We start from the raw sequence: 21,997 nt of genomic DNA, 5'->3' as shown, positions 1-21,997 counted from the left end.
ACCACACCAACTAAAACATCTACCCACAGAAGCGTCATGACTGTTGGCGGCCTCCTCCATGCTCACCCCCTTCCACAGGAGTCTGTCGCCCGGCCAGATGGTTTAAGTGGGAAGGACAAGTCCAGGGGGTCCCAGGGTGGGGATGGGGGGCCTTCCCTCAATGGCTTCACCACCGTGTCCCCATGACAGTAAGGCCCGAGGGTGTCTCTGACAGGTCTTCCCTCCCTCTACCTTGGCTGATGGGGGCACCATGGAAGGCACAGGAGAGAATAAAAGAAACCAGATCCTGTTGGCGTCACTGAGCCACTTGGATCAAAACAACCCCGAAACTCACCCCACCTCTGGACTTTCCAGCTTCAGGAGCCAAAAACCTCCCCTCATTGTTTAAACCAGTTTGAACCAGGTTTTCCGTTACCTGTGACTGTAAACCTACTCCCCTGGATGGAGCAAGGTTCATTCACACGCTGGCGGTCCCGATGGGCAGTGCGACCGTGAAAATGCACCGTGGCTGGGCATACACTTGTGGACAAAGATTTCTGAGATATATTAGGTAAATCAGTTGTGAATGCTACATAAAATTGATTCTCATTTGTATGAGAAAAGATACTTGACCATGCATAAACATTTTCTGGAAGGGTACTTAAGAGTGGCACACACACACACACACACACACACACACACACACACACATAATGACTAGTTTTAAAGTCGTGGGAGGTGATAAAAGTATAGTCCAAGGTGATCATTTATTTTGCTAGTTATTAAACCATGCCTTTGAAGCCCCTGCGGAAATACGAGATGCAGAGCACAGGAAGAAAGCGGAATGAAGAAATAATGGTCTCAGACCTCTGTGAGTTCTGCTTTATTTTCCTCCTCCTCCAAAGCTGGGCTCTCTAAAATTGGTAACTTCACCAGGCCAGTATCCACTTACAGGTAGCCTTGACTTTTTCTAAGTTATTCCACAGTCCTTATTCTACACCGCCCATTGCGGGTTTCCCTGGGTCACCCCGGAGACCCCAAAAGCACTCTGAGGATGAACATACCTTTGCACTGCAGCCTCAGAGGAGGAAACGCCAGGTCTCGCTGAGTTCCCAAAGAGCCAAAATGGCGCCAAAGGTATTCGGTTCTCTGGATTAGAGAGCGCCCGGACGAATGAGAACTGCAGGAGGCCCAGTCAGCCCTGGAAGGCCAGGCAGCAACCTCTTGAGGAACAGACACAAGCCTGTGGAAGCATCTTTACCAAGATCCATCATTTGGGACAAGTCACCACAGTTTAGGGGCAGACAACCCTGTGGCCTGACACCAAGCGGGACCCTAGAGCTGGAAACGCCCACCCGGGAAGGTCACACAGCCATTCCACTCAGCTGGTAAAGCTGAAGGCACCGCACCTCCAGGTGACAGGGCCAAGCAATTGGTGCCTGGGCAGGACCTTCCTAGGACAGGAGGGTGCCTTGGGTGCTGGGACCGTTGCAAAGCACCTCCCCTTTCTCCCTGCCTCTGCAGTCCATGCTCCGGTGCTGCTGACCAGGGGCAAGCAGGTGGCCCCGGCTACTGAGACTGAGGCCTTCCCTTCTCTGCTGGCTCTGACCCAGCCTCCTCTTCTGGGAAGCTCTCCCCCCAGGCTCCCTAAGATCGCAGAGGCCTACACTCACGCATGCCCATTACCACCCCAGCAGCAGCTCCCACATAATATCCCTTGGAGAGAAGGCCATGTCCGATGCCTCACTGCCCGGCACAGAAAGCCCTCTGTGGGCCTGTTGGGTGGAGCAGCTCTGGCCTTACAGAGAAGGGAGCCTGCTGCCCATGGCCAGGGCCTCAGGGGCAAGGTGGGGCCGAGCACCTGGAAGACCTGTACTTGCATAAGGCTGAGCACCACATTCTCCCAAATCCAGGTGTGGAAGCATGAGTGAGCACTCCCCTGCCTCGTCCAAACGCCTGTTGACCTATGACAGAGGCCCGCTAGTTTGGGCAATCTTCAGGAAACTGCTCCTTTCCGGGCTTGCCCTTGGTGTGATTTTGCTCAGCAGGAGTCGGACATTCAGCCAGTCATTCAGAAGTCGGGGCTGGTAGACGCCAAGCCTATTTTAATAGGTACAGGTTCTGGGGGGCAGGTTTCCAGAGTCTGAATCCAGACCTTCCAGATCCTCAAAGGGAACTCTTCTTTCTCGTAATCTCACATGTCGGGCACAAAAATGGCTTCCTCAGAGCTGTTCTGGTGACTGAATGAGTTTTTTAACTGTTAAGTACCCGGAGCACTTCCTGTGTTCCAGGACCCATTAACGTTTCGTCATTCATGCAGGGAAACGGAGCACAGGCTTCCCACGCACCAGCACAGATGGTTTTCCTGCTCAGCTCCCAGCCCTGCCCTTTGGGTAGTGGGAACGCCCAGAGACTGGTGAGCTGGGCAGTGGCAGGCGAGGCTGGCTGGAGGTGTGACGAGAATGGGCAGGAGGGGGTCAGAGACCTGGCGAGCCTGGGCCACAGAAGCGGAGGATGTTGAGAAGGGGCTGGTCCAGAGTGCCGGGAGCCGCAGAGGCCTGTGGAGTCTGGTGCCTGGGCGAGCAGCCTTCAGTCAAGGAAGGGAGCGGTGGGGAGGGGAAGGAAAGGAAGGAAGGCGAGGGGGCCAAGGCAAGCTTTCTGAGACAGGGAAACATGTAAAAAACGGTGTGCGAGGGAGATGAGGTGGGAAAAAAAATAACGCAGCGAAGTCCTGCAAAGGTGTGAGCAGGAGGGGGGCACAGGAAGGACAAGGAAAGACCCGGAAACCTTAAAGTGGGAGTATACGGGGGGGTTAAGAGGGGGAGTGCAGAGGTCACACTGGCCTCTACGCAGCGCAGCAGGGCAGGGAGTGAGTAGGCCGTGCGGGGAATGACCAGGAGGCTGCGCTGTGGCTTCGTACAAGTCGTTTCCAGTTCACTGGAGACCGTCACGCATGCACCACTTCCCCTGGTTTCCTTTCTCTCCTCTCATCCAGCTACCCCGAGGCCGAGGAGATGACTGAAATGGCCAAAGAGTTTTGTAAGCTAGTCGAAAACCAAACTGAACTTTGAAAAGTCATGGCTAGACTTCCCCCTGAACTGGGCTGTGACCTGTAGAGACTCACAAGGGGTCCAGCCGCCAGGTCGACCTGGATAGATTGGGGGGGGGCGGGGGGGGGGGGCGGGCAGGCGCCATCGCTCCTGGGTGTCCACGCGCCGGCATCGAGGGTCTGGCGTCACCGTCTCCCCCCAGGGCAGGATGGGTCAGAGGTACGTGGCCAGGTGGGCAATGCTGCTCAACCTTCACAGACGGGCCAGCGGGTCCAGGACAGCAGTGCCCAGATTTCGACCCAGCGTCCCCAAGTGCGTTTGCCTGGATCGTGCTGCCGGGGGGGGGGGGGGGGGGGCTGCACAGAGAGAGCCTAATGCTTTTTCTCCTGGCTCTACAGAGTCAAAGCTCTGCCTCTCGCTGTAAGCAAGCCACAAGCCAGCTCGTTCCGGTTATAACCTCCATACAAAGGATGACTGAAAGCGGCACACAGAATCTAAAAAATCACAGGGTGCCTGGGTGGCTCAGTCAGTTCAGTGTCTGACTCCTGATTTTGGCTCAGGTCGTGATCGGTTTGTAAGATCGAGCCCCACGTGGGCTCAGCGCAGAGTGTGGAACCCACTTGGGATTCTCTCTCTCTCTCCCTGCCCCTCCCCCACTTGTGCATGCTCACACTCTCAAGGTAAATAAACCTTAGGAAAAAATCTAAAAAATCACTTGACGGAAGTTATTTCAGACGGTGCCAACCATAAACTGGCTTTACCGTCCACCATCCTGTCGTGCCCAGCCACACCCAATCCCCCTGGTTCCCGCAGCAGCCGAGCTTACCACAGAGGTACTTAATGCCATCATGATGTCACTCAAAACACAAACAGCCAAGACAACAGCATTAATACAAAGATATATTCCATAAAAGAGTTTGGCGGTCAAAGAAAAGCATTACACTTCCTGAAAACACAAGCATCCTCCTTCCTCTAGTCTACAGAGAAAACTGTAAAAAAAAAAAAAAAAAAAAAAAAAAAAAAAAAAAAAAAAAAAACCAAAAAAAACTGTATCATAACATCATCAACAAACACCCACCAGGATACACCACACTAGCATGTACATTTCTGCGAGTAAGTGAAGGTAGCACTCGATCCCTGAACAATGAGGACAGAATGGGCACGAGATCCAGAGAAGCGTTAGAAAGTAGCCCAGAGACGCACAAATGCCCCAGCTGTCCCTGGGGGGGAACCATTCAGTACATCAGACAGACTTCATTTCCAAGAGCAAGCCCCAGGGTAGCCCTGCCAGGAAGGGTAGACACGGTCACCACAGATATCCTGTTTGGGGACAGTGGGGGGAGGTCATCACAAAAGTTAGGGGGGGGGGAGGGGAAAAACCATCCCGAGCTTCTACACAGCTGCAGGCTGGGGTCTGCGGCTCCACGCAGGAGCCGGGCTAGATTCACTCCAGGGGGAGGCAAATGCCAGGCCGGCCAGCGGCCCTGACCACGTGGCCTCGAAAGCTGCCCTGGTCAAAGGTTCCGGGCCGGCTCTCTCTGGCTGGGGCTCCTTGGCCTCGCAGCGGGGAGGGGGGGAGGTCAGGATTCAAGTTCCGGATGACAGTTTCAGTAGCACCAAGACCAGAAGACAGTGAGGCCAAGCAGGGGAGGGGCGCGGGTACGTGTGCTGGGGGGGTGCACGGAGGAAGGGGGAGCGCGCATGTGCACCTGGGTCATTAGGGATGAAAAGGAGAAGCTGATGGGGTTGGGTCTTGAGACACTCAAAGGAACTGAAAGGGATGGCTTCAGTCCCAGACACCGCGTAAGGCTGCTTAGAGGGAATGCCAGAGGAAATGAAGAAATGGTGTGAGAACATTCTTATCCCTATAAATAAACTATTTACACACTTTAAGAAAAGAAGAGCCGACTCTCAGAGGAGAACCCTGCCCATGCCCCCGTGCCATCTGGGCATAATGCTATTGAGACGAGGGGCGGTTCCTGCCCTGGAAGGGGCGGCAGAGGAGGTCCTCCGTGGCACCGGTCCACACATGGCTCAGGCTTACTTGAACGTGGCTGAGGATCCTGCAAACATCCCCGAGTCGTGCAGACACCACAGGCTCCGCTGGCACGGTCCACTTGTGTCCCTTCCCCTCCCCAATTACAGGCAGCACGCTTCTGCTGCTGGGAGAAGCCTTGTCCGTGTCTTCTGGTCCACCCCCCCCGCCCCCCTACTCACTCATGTCCCACTCACAGCAGATGGCTGCCCTCCGGGCCGGCACCGATAACATGAGTGGGGCGGTCAGGATGCCCTGCAGACACAGTCAGTCTCCAGGAGAACTGAGTCAGGCCCCCTTCACAGCCACAGGAGCCTTCTGTCCCTCAGTCGCCAGCCCCGCTTAAAGACATGTGCTCCGTCTCTGGGTAGACCCCAAGTGGTGGCGGGGGGAGAGCGTCTTGGTCACAAGTTTGTGTGGGTTAGAGGGGGGGGCCCCTCAGTCTTCAGCACCAGCAAACAGAAGCAGAGAGGTCGTGTCACGCTGATGCTGAAGACAGGGCGCCGGCTCTGGCTGGGTGCATCCACTTCCTCCCTCTGGACCCGGAGTTGACAACGGGGAAGGGCTCTGGCCTCCACGGCGTGGCTCAGCTCTGCTTGCTCACCTCTGTCCCTCAGAAGTGATGGCCTGCCTTCACTGCCTCAATGTCCGAGATCAAGGTCTTCGCCAGGAAGATGCCAAATATCTGAAAGCAAAGCCGGCAGAGGCTGTCAGTGGTGGAGCCCGATGGGGGCGGGCAGGTGCAGAGGGCAAGGCGGGCCCTGCCGTGCCCATCAGTCCCACGTCCACTCTGCAGATGCTCAGGATGCGGCAGAGAGACAAACAACTGGGCCTGTGGCAAAACGAGACCAGCCCACCAGTAAAAACGGAGCCCTGAGGTCTACTTTGCTATATCCCAAGGGCCTAGAAGGGGTCAACGGCAGGCACCACAGAAGCAAGACGGACAGTTCACCCTGCCTCCAACATGACCATGCACGTCACATCCCATAAGCTGGGACACACTTTGTACCCAAAGTTAAACCTAAAATAACAGAGCCACCTGACTGGATTTGATTCAAAACAATAAATCTTGACATTTCCTGTAAAGCTGGATTTCATAATAAAAACAAGGTTCTCCCTGATTTTAGCTGTGCTGATATCTGACCTTGGTGACTGGCGTAATCAGGCGGGGAGACTGTTTTTCTACCAGGAACAGACGAATGTGAACTCAGAGACCTTCAGAATGTTGCTTTTTATTTCCCCTTTAAATTCTCATTATGGTTTGGATTTCATGAGCCAGCCTTTCTGAAGCCTTTCTGACTTCTTTGCTTGTTTTGCAAGTACATTTGTTCTTTCCTCTTCTAGATGCTTCTGTGTCTAAGCTTCCCTTTGAGATCATTCAATACACACTCGCGGAATGAAGGAGGAAGGAGTGTGTGGACAGCTGGCGGCCCCGGGGCCACTTCAGTCACCCTCTTCATGGCAATGTCAGAGCCAAACATTTTCTAAACAATGCACTTTCCACACAGGAGCAGCAGCCGCCCCAGAGGCCACCTGGGAGCTGCCAGCGTCTCTTCCCAAGCCCTGGGCACCCCGGGGAACTCCTGGTTTCTCTGATGCGCTGAGTTCTTGGCTTTCCCCCACCCGTTCTCCCGGCAGCCACGAGCCAGCCTGCTCACTGCCTGGCCACCAAAGTCTTTCCAGGCCTAAAATCTGGCTCAAACGAACAGGCACAGCCCACAAGGACAAAGGAAGCCACAAAGGGCAGGGAGAACGCACCTGTAGCAGGGAGATGGCAATAAAGACACCGGCCACGATGTAAATATTGCGTGGAAGCCAGCCCTCCAGTGCCTGGATGCACCCTTTTGTGAAGATGGACTCGTCCCACTTGCTCTTCAGCTGCAGGGAAACACCACTGACCTGAGCCCAACACACACCGGACGTCCCCACCCCGGCTCCCCAGAGGGCTCCTGTCACGGGCAGGGCGAAGTTCGGTGGGAGCCAAGGTGCTGCAAGGCGGGTGCCAAGGACAAACAGAACTCTCCGGGAGAAACGCACCTGCCTGCCTCGGTCTCTGCCCCCTCCTCGGGCAGTTTGCATTTTTCACCCTGCCCAACCGAAGACTCCCCGGCGGTGGCCTGCACCCACTCCTGTCAGGGCCTCCCCAGACTGAAAGACAGACTGGTTTGGCACCCCTCCAGAGCCCACACTGGAAAGGCGGGGAGGGGTCTGAAGGCTCCGAGAAGGAAGACATGCCATTAAAGAGAAAACTGGAAGGATGTTCGGCATCTTCTGAGTCAGAGGAGTTGGCCGGAGAAGGAGGGGACCGTGGCTTCCCAGGGTGTGGCCCCCACCCAGGGAAGCGTGGCTCCGTGAGCCAGAGCCAGCAGGAACAGTCATAAGCAAAGGGGCGCCTTCCAATACTGACCCCTAGTGGAGGCTCAGTAGGCACACAGGATGTCTCCACAGCACACACAGCACACCCTCACCCCCACCCACCCACATACAGCCTCACCCATAGCAACACTGATGGAAAAGTCATTCATTTCAGCGGTGGTAGGGGCTGACCTGTGGCCCCCTAAAATGCAGATATTGAAGTCTTAACCCTCAAGCCCTCAGAATGTGACTGCATTTGGAGACAGGGTGTTTAAAGAGGTAATATAACTCGTAACCCTTACTTTAACCCTAACCCTAAACTAACCATCTGGTGAGGTCTCTGAACTGCACATACCCTCACAATGTCCCTAACCCCAACCCTAACCATTATTTTGGCCTGAAACCGAACCCTAATCCTAGATCTGAGGAAAGACATAGGTAAATAATTATGTATAAAAGACAGATACGTATATCTATACATCCATATAATTGGAATACTACTCAGCCATAAAAAAGAATGAAATCTTGCCATTCGTAACAATGTGGATGGAGCTAGAGTATTATGCTAAGCAAAATATGTCAGAGAAAGACAAATACCATATGAAAAAAAGCAGGGGGGGTGGAATACATTGAAATGAAGTTATCAGGGTGGGCCATAATCCAATATGACTGGTGTCCTTATAAAAAGAGATCAGGACACCAAAAGACACAGAGGGAAGACCATGTGGGGACACACACAGGAGACAGCCACCTACAAGCCAAGGAGAGAGGCTTCTGACCAACCCTTTCCACACCTTGATCTTGGACTTCTAACCTCCAGAGTTCCAAGAAGACAAATCTCCATTGTTCAAGGCACCGTCTGTGGTACCTGATTATCACAGCCCTGGACCCCCCTGCAAGCGGCATTGAAACTGACAATGTGGGGAACTGGCCCATCCCTATGCAATAGAGGTCACTGTGGAAGGGGCTTCAGACCTCCCAACCTGGAGGGACACATCCCTAGTGTCCATGGCCAACAGGAGGGGTGCCTATGGACTCCCCAAGATCCACCCTCCAGAACTACAGTCATCCATATCACCAAAGGCCACTGAGCAAGGTCTGGGGGGAGGTAAAGGGGAGACTCCCTTCTCTTCACATCCAAGTGCACACCTGCTGTGGCCTGAAGAAAGCTCTGGAGGACTGAGCCTTTCTCCCGCCCCGAGACCCGTCTCTCTCCTTATTATCACCACCGCCTCTACACGGCGGTGAAGCCAAGCCATGTGCTCGAACTCCTATATGACAGACACCTTCTGGGACTCCAAGGAGCCATTAACAAATGTTAGCGTTTGTTCCCAAAACTTTCATCTGATCTCTTTCCCCTCATGCAGCAGCTGCTAGATTTTGTGACCGTGGTTGCTGGGGCTTGGCATCATGCCCATCACCGTTCCCGTGAGTCCTGCCATCAGTGAAGGAGGCTCTTCAGCTCGTTCCCAGCTTAGATGGCACCTTCCCTAGATTCCTCACTCCAGTTTGCACTTGTGCTAAATCAGGAAGTTGGACCATAGGGGATAAACCTGACAAACTCAAAGTTGTATGCATAGGCGCTCACCTGGGTCCTGACATCATATCCGCACTGCGTGTTCACAACTTTTTGCTGTAAGAAAAGCAGAAAAACACTGGTCATTTTGTTCTCTTGAGAAGCCAGTGGTAGAAGGCTCTAGAAAAGTCACAACCAAATATCAGCAAACACCTGTACAAATTCCACCATAGCTCATGGCCTGCAATCCCAATGCCAAGTAACCTTTCACGCTAGGACAAAGGTTGCCAAACTACGTGTGAAGGGCTAGATCATTATTTCCGACCCGCCTACGTAGCAACTACTCAATAACTCTGCTCTCGTAGCAGGAAAGAAGATGTTGACAATATATAAAGGAATGCGTATGGCCGTCTTTCAATAAAACTTCATTTATTATGGACACTGAAACTTCAATTTCCTACAACTTTCGCCTGCCACAAAATATCCTGCTTTTATTGATTTTCAACCATTTGAAAATGGCTGAAACCATTCCTGGCTCACAGATCACCTGAAAACACAGAGCAGGCCAGACCACGGGTCATAGTTTGCCAATGCCTGCGCTAAGGGGTAAGAGTTCCACCTGCTCAATATTTCACCGTCACAGTGGAGACCTCAGGCGCTGGCCGTGCAACCTCACCACACCGGAGCCTCTCCTGGGCTGGGGGCGTCAGCCATGTGGTCGCGAGGATGCCCTGCCTGCTTGGGAGCCCCGGGGCCCAGTACCAGGCGCACGCACCCAGTACCAGTGCACCAAGAGCTGTGAAAGACTCAGTTCTTCTCAGGCTCAGTTCAGGCAAACATTCGGTGCTCCTTCACAGGTCACCCCAGGAGCCCCCATTTCTGGAACCCAGGGACAGGGCCACAGACCGGGAAAGGAAACAGGTGAAGAAGAAAGAGACGGAGAGAATTCTCCACCACCCCCAGATGGTGAGTACTGCCCACCGCCCCCGTGGGCTTCCGTGCACTGGGCAAAGTTTTCTCCAGAGAACAGTGAGGAGCGCAGCCCAGGGCTCACCACGCTCGTAGCATTTTGTCCAGGCACCCTGAGTGACAGCCCCTCGAGGGAGGGACACTACTGGTTTTCTCCTGCCTCACTCAGAAGACTAGAGCCAGGTGGGCCATGCAAAAACGCTCCTGGGACTTTTACCCAGAGGATTTCAGAGCAGTGGTGCATGGACAGAGCGCAGGGCACTCTCTTCAGACTGAGTCAGGAACGGCTCCACGTGCCCCGGGCAGGCCGACTCACCGCAGGGTCCGGCACGCAGCAGGAGAAGGGCACCCCACACTTCTCGCGGCTGTAGCTGGCGCCGCTGCAATTGAAATAGACGTTGAGGTCCCAGTCTTCAGGGCCATAGGCACCGCAGCACTGGTTCTGTGATCACAAAAGCAGAGAGCCATCACAGGCTCTGAGCTGGGGTTGTGGCCGCCCACGGGGTAGCAGACATGAGAGGTTAAGTGCACCTCCATGTAACACGGAGAAATCAAGGCCCGCCCCACTGACCTCCCGCATGCACCAAGATGCCCAGCGTGGTGACCCAAGTAGCCCTTTAAGAAGGAAACCAGGAAACCTTGGCCATGATCCCAACATGCATGACTGGCTCCCCTCACCTCGGCACGGCACTCAGGCCCAGACCCTCCTCCCCTGGACCTTTCCCCTTACCTCCCCTCAGCCCAGAGCAGAGTCCTCACTCTCCTGAGGCCATAGTCCCTCTGCCGTAGTTCTCCCGGGGGCGGGGGGGGTACCAGAGAGGGAACCCCTCCTTGTGGGCAGTGAGTGTGTCTTTCTCCCAAGGAAATTTCCAAGCTGGCCCTCGTTCCTTTGTGTGCCTCTTTACAAAAAACAGCTGCTGGACGTCTACTCCCAAGGACAGAACTGTGACTGGGGTCGGCCCCTGACCTGGGGGTCTCTGCCCTCGCCTCCCCCACCAGCCCCCATTATCTGGTGTTCTCACAAAGACCATCCCCACTCGTCTAAAAAAAACGTAAAACCAAACATACGGAAAACAGCACGGTGAGGTCGATGGCATCCCAAACCGAGAGCAGATTCTGTTTTTACACGTGTCCTTATTGCTGACATGGGTGTGGCGGTGATCGCCACGCACACACAACCAGGAATTCTGGTTGTCTTTATGTCTAAGATGAAATCCTATGTCCCCCACCCTCACTCTGCCGTGGTTCCAGCTGCTTTAACGATCACCGTGTATTTCACGGTGAGGAAGCTCTGTGATGTACCGAATCCCTCTGGATAATTGATTTTCAAGAATTTGCAAGGACGGCAGGGGCGAACACTACGATGTCTTTCAGGGCGAGAGTGCCCCGCACACGGGACAGACACCGGCACGCCCGCGGAGATGTGACAACGTCAACACCGCACAGTGAGGGACAGACAGTAGGAAATGGCTGGGATGTGACCTTGCAGACAAACGCAGGCCACTATTACAACACAGGAAGGGCCTCTGGTCACATCAATGGGTTTTGCCGGATCCCAGGACACATGACATGGGGGTAAACAAGTCTTAGTTAACGTGAGAGTAGACTATGGTTATTTTTAATGCTTTCTTGATTATTCTCTTCTCAGAACCAGAGTGTTCCATATGAAGTCCCTGAGGAAGCGAGGTTTTCTGGCAGAGCACAAACAGATCAAACAACAGCCCTGCATAGGCCTGGCCGTGGGGAATAGGTTCTTCCCAGGGTGGGGATGGCTGTGATCCAAGCCTCCAGGTGTGGCTGCACACAAGGGGACTGAATGCCAGATGGAGTAAAGGCCAAGGCCTGGGACAGCTTAAACACCCCCCTGGAGACATATTCCAGGGAGGTTACATTCCTCTCCATCTGGGGAAGTTTCCTCCAGGCAGCTCTGCCCTCTTAAACAGGAAGGGGAAAAGGTCCCCGGGAGGAAGGGGACAGGAATAGCCTCAGACAGTGAGTCATGGGCCGGTGGGGGGAGACGCTCCACCCCTCGGTACCCATAGCGCCTAGGGACCTGCGGCCGCCTGTGTGGCCAGGGCTGGAGAGATCTGGGCCCCTGGGGGAGGGTGGCCACTGGAGCTGCTGGACTGCCCATCCGATGCAAATGGGGGCGAGCACCCTGCGAACACGGCTGAGCCGCCAGGCACCCATGAACAGGCAAAGCTAAACCGACCAGAGGCAGGAGCGGCACCTCCCAGGGCCTCCCTGCACTCCCCCCCGCCCCAGCCCAGCCTGGACCGCAGGCATAGGTGGGGAGCCCGTGCTCTACTGGGGAGGCCAGCATGGGTGGTGCTTACAGCTTTCTGCAGGGAGTCAATGAGGTTCTGCAGGTCAATGTCGTCCCGGTAGGATCTGATGTTGCTCTCGAAGAACTCCCGGAACCGGTCCCGCACCCAGTCCTGGAAGAGGAAGGCCAACACGGCCACGGCCAGCTCCAGGAAGAAGATGAGCACGATGGTGCCACAGAACTGCATGGGGACGAGCGTGGGAGAGTCATCACATTTGCAGCCTCCAGGCCAGGCGCGAACCCTCGTCAGACCCAAGGCCACCGCCTGCCGCCAGGAGACCGGCGCTGGAGCCCCGGGGAATCCTATGTTACGTGCTGGCAACCCCGCCCTGCCTGTACACAGAGATAACGCATCCCTACCCACATCCCCGCAGCATGGTTAAGAGTCAGGTGAGGGAAAGGAAGAGACAGCTCCAAGCCACGGTGTCACCCACTTCCCGGGAAGGAGTCTCCCTTTCCCCCGCAGGAAACCCCATCCCGGAAACGAGTGGCTAACCTCCTCCACCAGGCAAGCAGCTCCTTTAGGGCACAGCCTGTGCCCCAGACACAGTACCTGACCACTCTCCTCGCACACGCAACCAACCACGTTGCTAGAAATCTAACCCGTCACCCGCACTGTAGGGACACGGAAACTGAGGCTCACTCGGGCGTGTGGCTTGCTTGAGAGCACACTGCTCATGCAGGACACCTGAGTTCCCTGGCAGGTGTCTTCACAACTCCGGAGTCGCCGACGTTACCACTACCTACTCCGCACGCGTCAAGACTTCTCCAGAAGCACAGAGCCCCTGTCTGCGACAGCCGTGGGGCATCCTGCAAGGGTCCACCGCAGCCCCACACCCCTCCCATCAGGCAGACCTCTGGCCTGCGGCATGCACACACTCCCCCGGCCGTGATCATCACTGGTCACACTGAGCTCATGCCACAGTGGGTGAAGGTCTCAGAGTTAAGACAGAAGGGAAACAACCGCACACGCACGCATGCACCCTCACACACGCAGAAGGCCCTCCGAAACCCAACCTCCACGCACACAGAGGGAAGATACTAAATGCAATATTTTTAATAGAAAACAAAATTAGGGGGAAAAAACCAACCAACAGTGTTCTGCTTCTTAAATTAAGCCCAAGAAAGAGATGCTTGATCTAATCACTTCGACAAATAATATATTGCAAAACACGATTAGGTGTTTTCCCCACCAGGTGCTATTTAATTTTAACTGAATGCACTTCAACATGAATTTGTATCTAAATATAAAACCAAATTCTTAGTAACTCGCAGTGCTGCCAGGAAATGAAGGATTCTGCATTGCACATCCCAACAGATTCACACACCCTGGAGGAGGGAAATGATTTCCTAACTTTACTGGCAACATCGTCTGATCTTAGCCAAGAAGGGCGAAGGTGAGCGGCGAACAATGCCTTTAGAACTTCTGAGGGAAGTAAAAAGCAAGGGGGTGGGGGGAAGGAGCCCCCAACTTGGCCATCTCTTCCCTCTAGGAGCTGAAAACCAGAGCGGCCCAACTTCTCCAGGTATGAGGAGCTAGGTCATCTGAGTGCTCCCTGAAATCTTACCATTAGGTGACACCAAAGGTGGCCTCCTGCCCGCACTGCTGGGCCCTCTCCGACCAGATAAGGTATAAGCTTGCCCAGCAGAGCCTGCACCCCTACCTCCCAGCCCTCTCCCACCCCTGTATCCGGGGCCACTCACAAACTTGAGCAGGCAGATGTTCTCCCGCAGGGCCCCCACGCAGCCAGCGAACCCCAGCGTGAACATCACCACGCCCACCATCAGGACCAGCACGACAGGGTCGATTCCGTGCAGCCGGGTCACTTTGGTGAGGTCGGACAGCACCCCCTGAAAGAGGCAGAGAAGGCAGGGCAACATCAGCCTCAGGGAGTCAGGGGTACCCTGGGGGGGCTGGGTGGTGTCCAGAGAGAAAATGAGGGCAGGGACCTGTCTTAGAAGGCTCAATCCTCCTATTAAAAGCCAGACCAGAGCACGCAGCATGACCCCTGCCCACCTCAGCTCCCAGGACCCTCACATGGAGTGTTCCTGGGCTCCACCTTGGCTACGAGTTCCTACCAGGCAGACCCCACGCTTTTTTTGTAGCCTGCAGGGTGCCTATGCCAGACCTGGAGTGGGGAAGGGGTGCCGGGGAACCCTATGGCCTACGGTCAAGGCACCTTAGGGCCAGACCCTCACCCTGGCCTCTGGCCATTGGCAGCTTACTCTGCACTCAGTTCAGGGAGAAGCCCACTCTCCTGACATGAAAACAGCTTCAGTATGAACATTCTTGTGGAAAACACCCGCCAAAGGCAGACGAAGGCAGCGCTGTCCACAAAACCTTTGGTGATGATGGGAGAGGTCCTACATCTGCACTGTCCAAAATGGTAGCCACTGGTCACCCGTGCTATTGAACACCTGAGTGAAACTGAGGAACCGAATTTTCATTCGTGTTTCATTTTAACTAATTTAAATACATACAGTCACATGTGGCTAGTGTGAACCAAAACGGACAGAGCAGTTCTCCAGGATTCAGAGGAGGAAGAAGAAAAGAGCAGGGGTAGCCAGGCCTCTCTGCTCAGGGCTCGGCCAGGGGAGCTGCTGCTGTGCAGGCGGTGGCCACACGGTGGCGCTAGGAGTCATGGTTTGCACCGGCTTGCAGGGTTTGTCAGTAGGGCAAAGTGACATTGCACCTCAGCCCCTGCCCTTTAGGGGTTCACAGGCCACCTTGAAGACGCCCAAACCCAAAGGCAGGCCATATTCAGTTCCTAAGGCCATGGCAAGAAAGCCAGAGATCTAAGCGCCCTGCCTCCTTTCCAGAAAGCAAAGGGAGGTTCCACTGAAGCAACAGAGGGTTCTGGGCCTGAGCCTCAAGAGGATGCCTTAGTTCCCAGGCCAGGAGCCTGACCCAGTCCACCTTGCTCCTACTCCCTCCCCTATTCTGCCCTCCCTGTAGTGAGGATCCTCTCCAGCTCTCTTGAACCCCCCCAAGCACACACCCACCCGCAGAGCAGAAAGTGGTACCGCAGCTCACGGGGTCTCGTCCCCCCCACCTTCAAAGTTTCAACTGTCCCTGTCCTTCCCGACAGTAAGAGCCCACTCTCCCCGCCTCACCTCTCTTGCACAGACAGGGCGAGGAGGTTCACAGGTATGTAAAGACCTGCGTCTGCCCCACAGGGCACCCAGGGGGCGTGTTAACACAGCCCTGCTCCTTGATCTCAGGACAAGAACTTCAGGAATAAACACAACTGTGTTCAGGGGCCTGCTGGCTACCAGAGGCACAGACAAGAGCAGAAGGTGGCCCCAGGCCGGCCCTGGACACAGCTGCAGACAAGCCCCCAGGGCCATCTGAGGCTTCTGGGAACAGGAGAGAGGGCTCCCCACACTCATGGAGCTCAAATACCCAACCAGCCCAGTCCTGGCCTTGAGCAGCGACCCTACCATGGGGAAGCAGAGCCAGTCACAGGACCCCAGGAGTTTTCGTCACAACTATCTCTAAGAGCTGGCTGTGTGATGATTAATGGCTACAAACCATTACTGCGTGCAAGAAATGTTTGTCGGGGAGGAGTCTGGAATAAGGAACAATTTAAGCTGAACAAACCTGGTCTGGGCTACCTGATGTCCAGGGTCCCAGTAACGGGGATACCTACCTTTTCGCTCCATGCCCACAGTCCGACTCCAAGGAAGACAACTCCAGCCAACTGCGGGGAGGGGGGAAAGGAGGGAGAGAGAGTTAGGTCCGAAAGCAGCACCATGAACATGCTTCTTAGAGGAGCGTCCACACTGCTAATCAAGGGATGCTCCCGGCTCATATCCATGCAGGCGGCACGAGGGTAAGGCAAGCCCTCCGTCCCTGCAGATGACAGGAACTGCACCCGGGGGCCAACGGATGGCAAGGCATTCTGGCTAACCCACACCTACCTTCCCTGAACATTTGGACAAACTTCAACCCCAGTGGCCCCCGTGCTCCAGAGACCAGAGGTGAAGATCTCAGAGCAGAGTCTGTCCTGGAAAAACTATGCAGTCAGAGACATGGGGCCCTGCCCTGTTTCTTCCACATTCTGAGAGCCCACCAACTCATTTCAATGCACAATCTGGTGTAGAAGATGACGTCACCCTCTGTGACAGCTCCCCAGGTACGTTCACAGGTCCCCGGAGCAGGTGAGCCTCTCTCCAGAGGACCGGGCACCGCTGTGGGGGACGCAGAGCCCGGGGGCACAACTGTGCTCCGTGTTATTAGTTACTGGGTATTCGTTACTGAATTAAAATAGGCCTGTGCTAAACAGAGCATTCACCCCAGAAAGGGAGCACCCCCCAATCCCACGGGGGCTAGGCTGCCTCACGTGTACGAAGAAAGAGCCCCCCCACCCCCCAGGCACCACACAGGTTCCTGAACCAGAGAAGATTTTTCCATATAAAACAAAACACCTGGTCTCTGAAAATTAAGCTGCCTACTTTTCTGCTTAAGTACTTTATGCTGGCATCCGGCTGCCAGTCATTATTACCTCACGATACACCACAGGGCTATGTCTGTCTAGAACCCACCTTTCCGAGGCATATTCTCACACTTTAAGACACTCCTGCCTCCTATGTTCACTGCTGGCCCCAGGAGGCTGGAGTAGGAAGGAGAGGCCCTTTAAAGAAAGCCCCGGGAGGTCTCAACCTCTTTGGAATCACAGACCACCTTCAGAAAATGCTTACGCATCCAATATTCTGGATGGAATTTCAGAGAGTTCACAGGCTCCTCGAGGCTGGGTCCCACAGCAGTCTGTGGGCCCCCTGTGAAGATGCCCTGCCTGGACCTGATCTGTCTGTTTTACAAAGCAGAACACAGGCCCCAAGAGGGCCAAGATCAAAACACCACGCAGTGCAGAAGGGCCTAGACCCCACGTCATTCAACTAGTATCGCGTGAGTATATCTTCAGTGCCGGGCACCGTCTCAAGCTCTGGGGCCTGCAGGCAGAGCCCCCCTGCCCGGCTGGGGCTCGCACTCCAGGGAGCGACACACAGTCCTGTGTATACCACACGCTGGTTTTTCAACTTTTCAGTCCTCCCACTGAATTAACTAGTTGCTGGAATTAACTAGTTCCTTTCCCTCCCCAGTATCTACGCTGCAGGGGCAGACAAGCCCAAAGGTGACCCATCACTGCCCATTGAATCCTGCAGACTTCCCTCCCCGCCATTCCACCAGATCCCCAGTGACTGACCCTCTTGCCAGAACTGGAGGTCAAGTCTTTTTTTTTTTTTCTTTCCATTTTATTTGACCTGACCAGACACAGCTGGTCCTTCCCTCCTACGCTAAGGCGCTCAGCTTTGGGGGCACGTAATGCTGTCACTCCTCAGCCTCCCCTGCTGGCTCATCCTCCTCCAGGCACATCCACACACTGGCCTCAGCCTGGGCCTCCTTGTCCTCCCTGGCGTCCTCTAGGTGACGCCATAAGTCACATGGCCTGACATAGCATGTCTACACAGCTGACCCATAAATCCCAATCTCCAGCCATAGTGGCTCCCGGGTCAAATACCCTATGTCCACCTGACTTGTTCACATATGATGGGTGACAACCCTTGCTCTCCCAGCCCCAGCCCCTGCCAACTCTTCCCCTTGTCATTAAATGGTACCACGGCCACCTCCTCCGTTGTTTAGATCAGAAAACCTACACCTCTCATGCCTGATGCCTCTTTCTACCCGACTCCCATTCACCCTGCCCTCTGTTGGTTGCACCTTCAAAATACTTAGAGCGCATCCGACGCTCTCTCCCTGACTCTCTGCTCCTACCTGTCCGTGCTCCACCCCTGCAGGTCCGGATCCTGCAGGGGCCTCCTCACAGGTCCCTAAGCAACTAGAGCAGTCCTTTAAAAACATACATCGGGTAACTCCCCTCCTCAAAACTCTCCACCTCACTTCCTTTTACACTTAGAATAAAACTCCTTGCCATGGCCCACCAGGGCCTAGGCAGCCAGGCTTTGGCTCATACAACTCTACTCTCCGGGCCAGCCTGGCATTGTTACTGTTTCTGGAACTCGCCAAACTCGTCCCTTCCCTCAGCCCAGAATGTTCCTCCATGTCCATTTCAGGCTTCCTCCCTCACTTCACTCAGTCTCCTCATTTCACCTCCTCAGAGACCACCCGAGGTGGACAGCTCTCCATCTTTCAGTCCTGACCTTCTTTTCTGCTTGATTTTCTTCACGGCACTTCCCGTTGGACCACATGAGCTGTATGTCTGTCTACTGTGTCTCTCCCACTTAAGCCCAGAGATGTTTTCTGTTTTGCTCAAGGTTGCATCCCAAGAACTTGGAGAAGGACTTGGCTATGTTAGGTACAGACTAGGCACAAGTGAGTGAGTCACCAGGGCTCCAAGACCAGGGTGGTCCTTGCCCGCGGTCTCCGGCTCTCCTCCCAGACATGCTCCCAGGTCTAATTCCCTCCAAATGCATTCAGAGCAAACGAGGGTCAAGCAAAAGCCCAGTGTGGCCCAAGTCCATCATCAAGTCCTACAGAGGCATTAGGATCAGGACAGGGCCTGGAGGCTTGTCCTTCCCTACGCCCCTGCCTAACCACTTTCCACGACAGCCTGCCTACCACCTGGCACAATGGAGGGCAGTGAGAGAATCCTGCCATCCCCCACCCCCCAGCCAACCCCCCAAGACCCCAGGCTGAGTCATGGCCAGCTCCCTCCACTGAAGCACAGATTTCCTTCTCTCACAACAACTGGGCACTAAGAAAAGGGCTCATGGTTTGTTCCATTCTGTTTTAAAGAAAGAACTAAAGTTAACTTGCATCAGAAAGACAGGAGGAACCGGCAGCGTGGTGGGATCACATGTTAGATCATGGGTTCTGTGAACACTGGCCCCAGGCAGGAACTTTGGGGGCCGATAGTCATTCTAGAGATAAGGAGACTGACGGAGGACCAGACAGGGGAAGTGGCCTGTCTGGGAGCTCACCCGACAGCCCCGTGGAAGAGCCAGGACAGGGCACTGGCCAGCTTAACCCAGCTCCCAACGGGGCCTCTTCTCTGGATCTCTCTGGGGCAGATGGTCCACGGGGCAGGGCTGTCATCCCTGGCTGCCAACCATCTGGGAGTGACAGTTCAGCTGGGTGCTTTCCAGATTCCGAGTAACCTCCTTTGTCTCTCTTTTATGACCTGATCAAATTCCCTCCCAAAGGATGGGGCCTAATTCCCGCTAAGCCCAAAGGGAGGCCGGCCTTGGACCATGAGGTATGCACACCACTGTGGTCACCATGGCAAGCAGGACCGCTCTTTTCTGTGTTAAACACTTAATACACTGAAAGGGCCCCTTCCACACCCCGTAACACTGGCGCTACTACCCCATCTTTCAAGCAGGAAAGCTCAGAGGCAGAACAATTCGGTTCTTTGCCCGAAGTCACACAGCTGGCTGGTGGCAAGGTTAGAACCAGACCCAGGCGTCTCTGACCCTCCTGCCAGCACGTTATCCCACTGACCCCCAGGCCAGAAAGAGCAAGCAGCAGCCAGAGCTCTCCACCACAGGAGCAGGCACGGGGGCCCAATGGCACGGGGGTTCCACAGAAGGGGCTTTGGGCCGTGCAACTCTGAAGCCAACCACCCGTATCCTCGGGTGGTGAGGCTCATTCTGTGTCCCAACTAGAGTGGGTGGCCGGGGAGCAGGGCCTCTTTGGGTGTCACTGTAAATGCTACGGACCTCTCCACCCTAGGCAAAGCCCCCCCCCACCCCCCTCCCCCCACGGAATTAGGTGAGGGCACCTCTTGGGGCACTCTTGGGCTGGGAGCCACACAGAATCTGCTCACCATGTGAGCAAGCCTGTGGCACCTCACCCAAGCACGTTCAAGTGACAGTGGAAGTGTAGACACCTGGCCAGGCCCGGCTGGACGGGAGGAGGGTGCCAACACCAAGCAGCTCAAAAGCAGCCCCTGATCACCCACAATTTAGCGGCCTTAGCCTCTTGCAAGACTGCATTTCGGTGTGTGTCAACGTACTTAGGCAATTCTTGCAGGTCCCAGAGGCCTCTGTGCAGTGAGTTCAAGGCAAACCACCAGCAGCAACGCAACCTTTTCAGGCTCTGCCCACTGGCCTGTGGTTCTTGCAAATCCCCCGGCTGTCAGAGGCTGACATTCACAGGGATGCCTACGGGAGTCCTAGAGAAAAACCCAGAAGGACACTCGAGAGGAAGCCAAACTCAAAGCAGACCAGACCAGTGCTGAACAAACAGCACAACAAGTCAGCTGGTCCTGGTTCTAGTCTCCACTCTGCAACTTCCTGGAGACAGGACTTCATGCCAAGTCCAGGAGCTCTCTGTGCCTATGACTTCCTCTAGAAAATGGGGATGACCCCTCCTGGGTCATAGCAGGGTTCTAAGGATCACACGTGACATGCTCACCCCAGGGCATGGAGCCAGTCTAAGTGAGCCTGGCCCTCCTGCAGGGGAGGGGAGCAGAGCAGAGGCATGGAGGGGCCTTCCAGATGCCACCAGCCTTTGGACTGAAGAGTCTCTGTGCCCAACCCCCAATAGCTCCCAGCTCGAGACTTTGTCCTAAGACAAAGTCCTCCTTTCCAGAGGCATCTCTTTTATTGGGTCTCAGGAGACAACAGTGAATTAGAGTTTAGGGAAACAGGGTCTCTGGAGGCTTTTGAAGCAAGATAAGAAAGAATGATGGAAAGAAAACAGGACAGAGAGTGGAAGAAGCCATAAGAGAATCTCAGCTCTGTTTCTAATTCACCCTGTGGCTTTGAGCAAGCCATCCCTCTCTTGGACCTCAGTTTGCCAATCTGCAAAACCGAGCAGTTGGGAGGCCAATAGTCTCCAAAGGCCTGTACACCTCCCACTGCCTAAGCTTTGCCATCACAAATCATGCCAGGCAGAGACCCGTGGTCCTGGCGCTCTCCAGAACAGGAGATTCTGACCCTAGAGCCGGAGTTCCGAGAACACCAGAGATGTTCCAGTCACTTGAAATGCTAACGATACAAGTTATTGGCCAGAAAGAATGCCAGAGGGCACACACGCTGGACCCAACCTCACCCTGAGAGCCCAGGTGGCTGAAGGGGAGTCTCAGGATTATCTGTGGGGTTAGGAAGCCTCACCCCTCTAGACTGTAGCCACTCTGAACCGTCACCAATGCAGGGGATGCCTCCTTCAAGTAGTCCCACATTCAGAGAGTCTGAACTAAGCCACTTCCCAGTGGGAGTCTGGAAGGTCTGGGAGCCAGAAGGGATGCTGGAGCCCAGCTTCCTCATTACAGAGGGAAACAGAGCCCAGGGCAGGATGGTGCCTTGCGCAGGGTCACACAGCTATCACACACCAGCTTTTCCTCTTGCCGGAAGGGCGGTTCTGAAAAAAAGAAGCATGTGTGCCCTTCCCAGCACAGCCAGCAAACACATACCAGGGGCCCCAGTGAGAAGTAAGGACTACCCAGAGGACTCCGGGGGCGGTTTCCACAGATGTCTCTGAGTTTCCCGATAACAGAGAGCCCACCCCGAGCCCCACCCAGGAATCAGACCGTATCAAGGTCTTTGAAAGGAAGGAAGGAGGAAGGGCAGAGTCATCCAAGGGAGGTTATAGGCAGCTCTCCGGGTAACAGAGAGAAGGAACCCCAGCCCAACCCAGCCTCAGCCTCACCTTCTCCCAAGGTTCTGCCCTTGCTGGCACAGTTCAGTGATTAACAGTGGGTAGAAAACCAAAATACTAAGGCCAGCAGCTGACATTTCTGTGAAGGGCCAGATAGTAAATATTTTCAGCCTTGTGCTGGGTGATCTCTGTTTCAACTACTCAA

General features: G+C 54.9%; 1 protein-coding gene and 1 long non-coding RNA gene across 7 annotated transcripts in view; both read right to left on the bottom strand.

Moving 5' to 3' along the window:
- Window positions 1-728: 728 nt before the first annotated feature.
- Window positions 729-3,158, bottom strand: LOC131492918 (uncharacterized). The gene is made up of 2 exons (XR_009252350.1): window positions 3,104-3,158; window positions 729-2,997 (listed from the first exon to the last, which is right to left on the bottom strand). It is a non-coding gene; the product is annotated as an uncharacterized LOC131492918 (long non-coding RNA).
- Window positions 3,159-3,916: 758 nt separating this feature from the next.
- TSPAN14 (tetraspanin 14) overlaps window positions 3,917-21,997 on the bottom strand; it is a 56,486-nt gene continuing 38,405 nt past the window's right edge. For all 6 annotated transcript variants that reach the window (XM_058696842.1, XM_058696846.1, XM_058696843.1 and 3 more), the window contains 7 exons: window positions 15,881-15,931; window positions 13,935-14,081; window positions 12,241-12,411; window positions 10,221-10,346; window positions 9,008-9,052; window positions 6,823-6,942; window positions 3,917-5,749 (listed from right to left, as the gene is read on the bottom strand). In XM_058696842.1, coding sequence (XP_058552825.1) covers window positions 5,678-5,749; window positions 6,823-6,942; window positions 9,008-9,052; window positions 10,221-10,346; window positions 12,241-12,411; window positions 13,935-14,081; window positions 15,881-15,931 — 732 coding nt within the window. In that variant the 3' untranslated portion in view covers window positions 3,917-5,677. The remainder of the gene's footprint in view (window positions 5,750-6,822; window positions 6,943-9,007; window positions 9,053-10,220; window positions 10,347-12,240; window positions 12,412-13,934; window positions 14,082-15,880; window positions 15,932-21,997) is intronic.

This window comes from Neofelis nebulosa, chromosome 13 (assembly GCF_028018385.1).
Source record: "Neofelis nebulosa isolate mNeoNeb1 chromosome 13, mNeoNeb1.pri, whole genome shotgun sequence".
NCBI classification, from domain to species: Eukaryota; Metazoa; Chordata; class Mammalia; order Carnivora; family Felidae; genus Neofelis; species Neofelis nebulosa.
The sequence above is the reverse complement of the archived record's forward strand: the minus strand, read 5'-3'. Positions and strand labels throughout refer to the sequence as shown.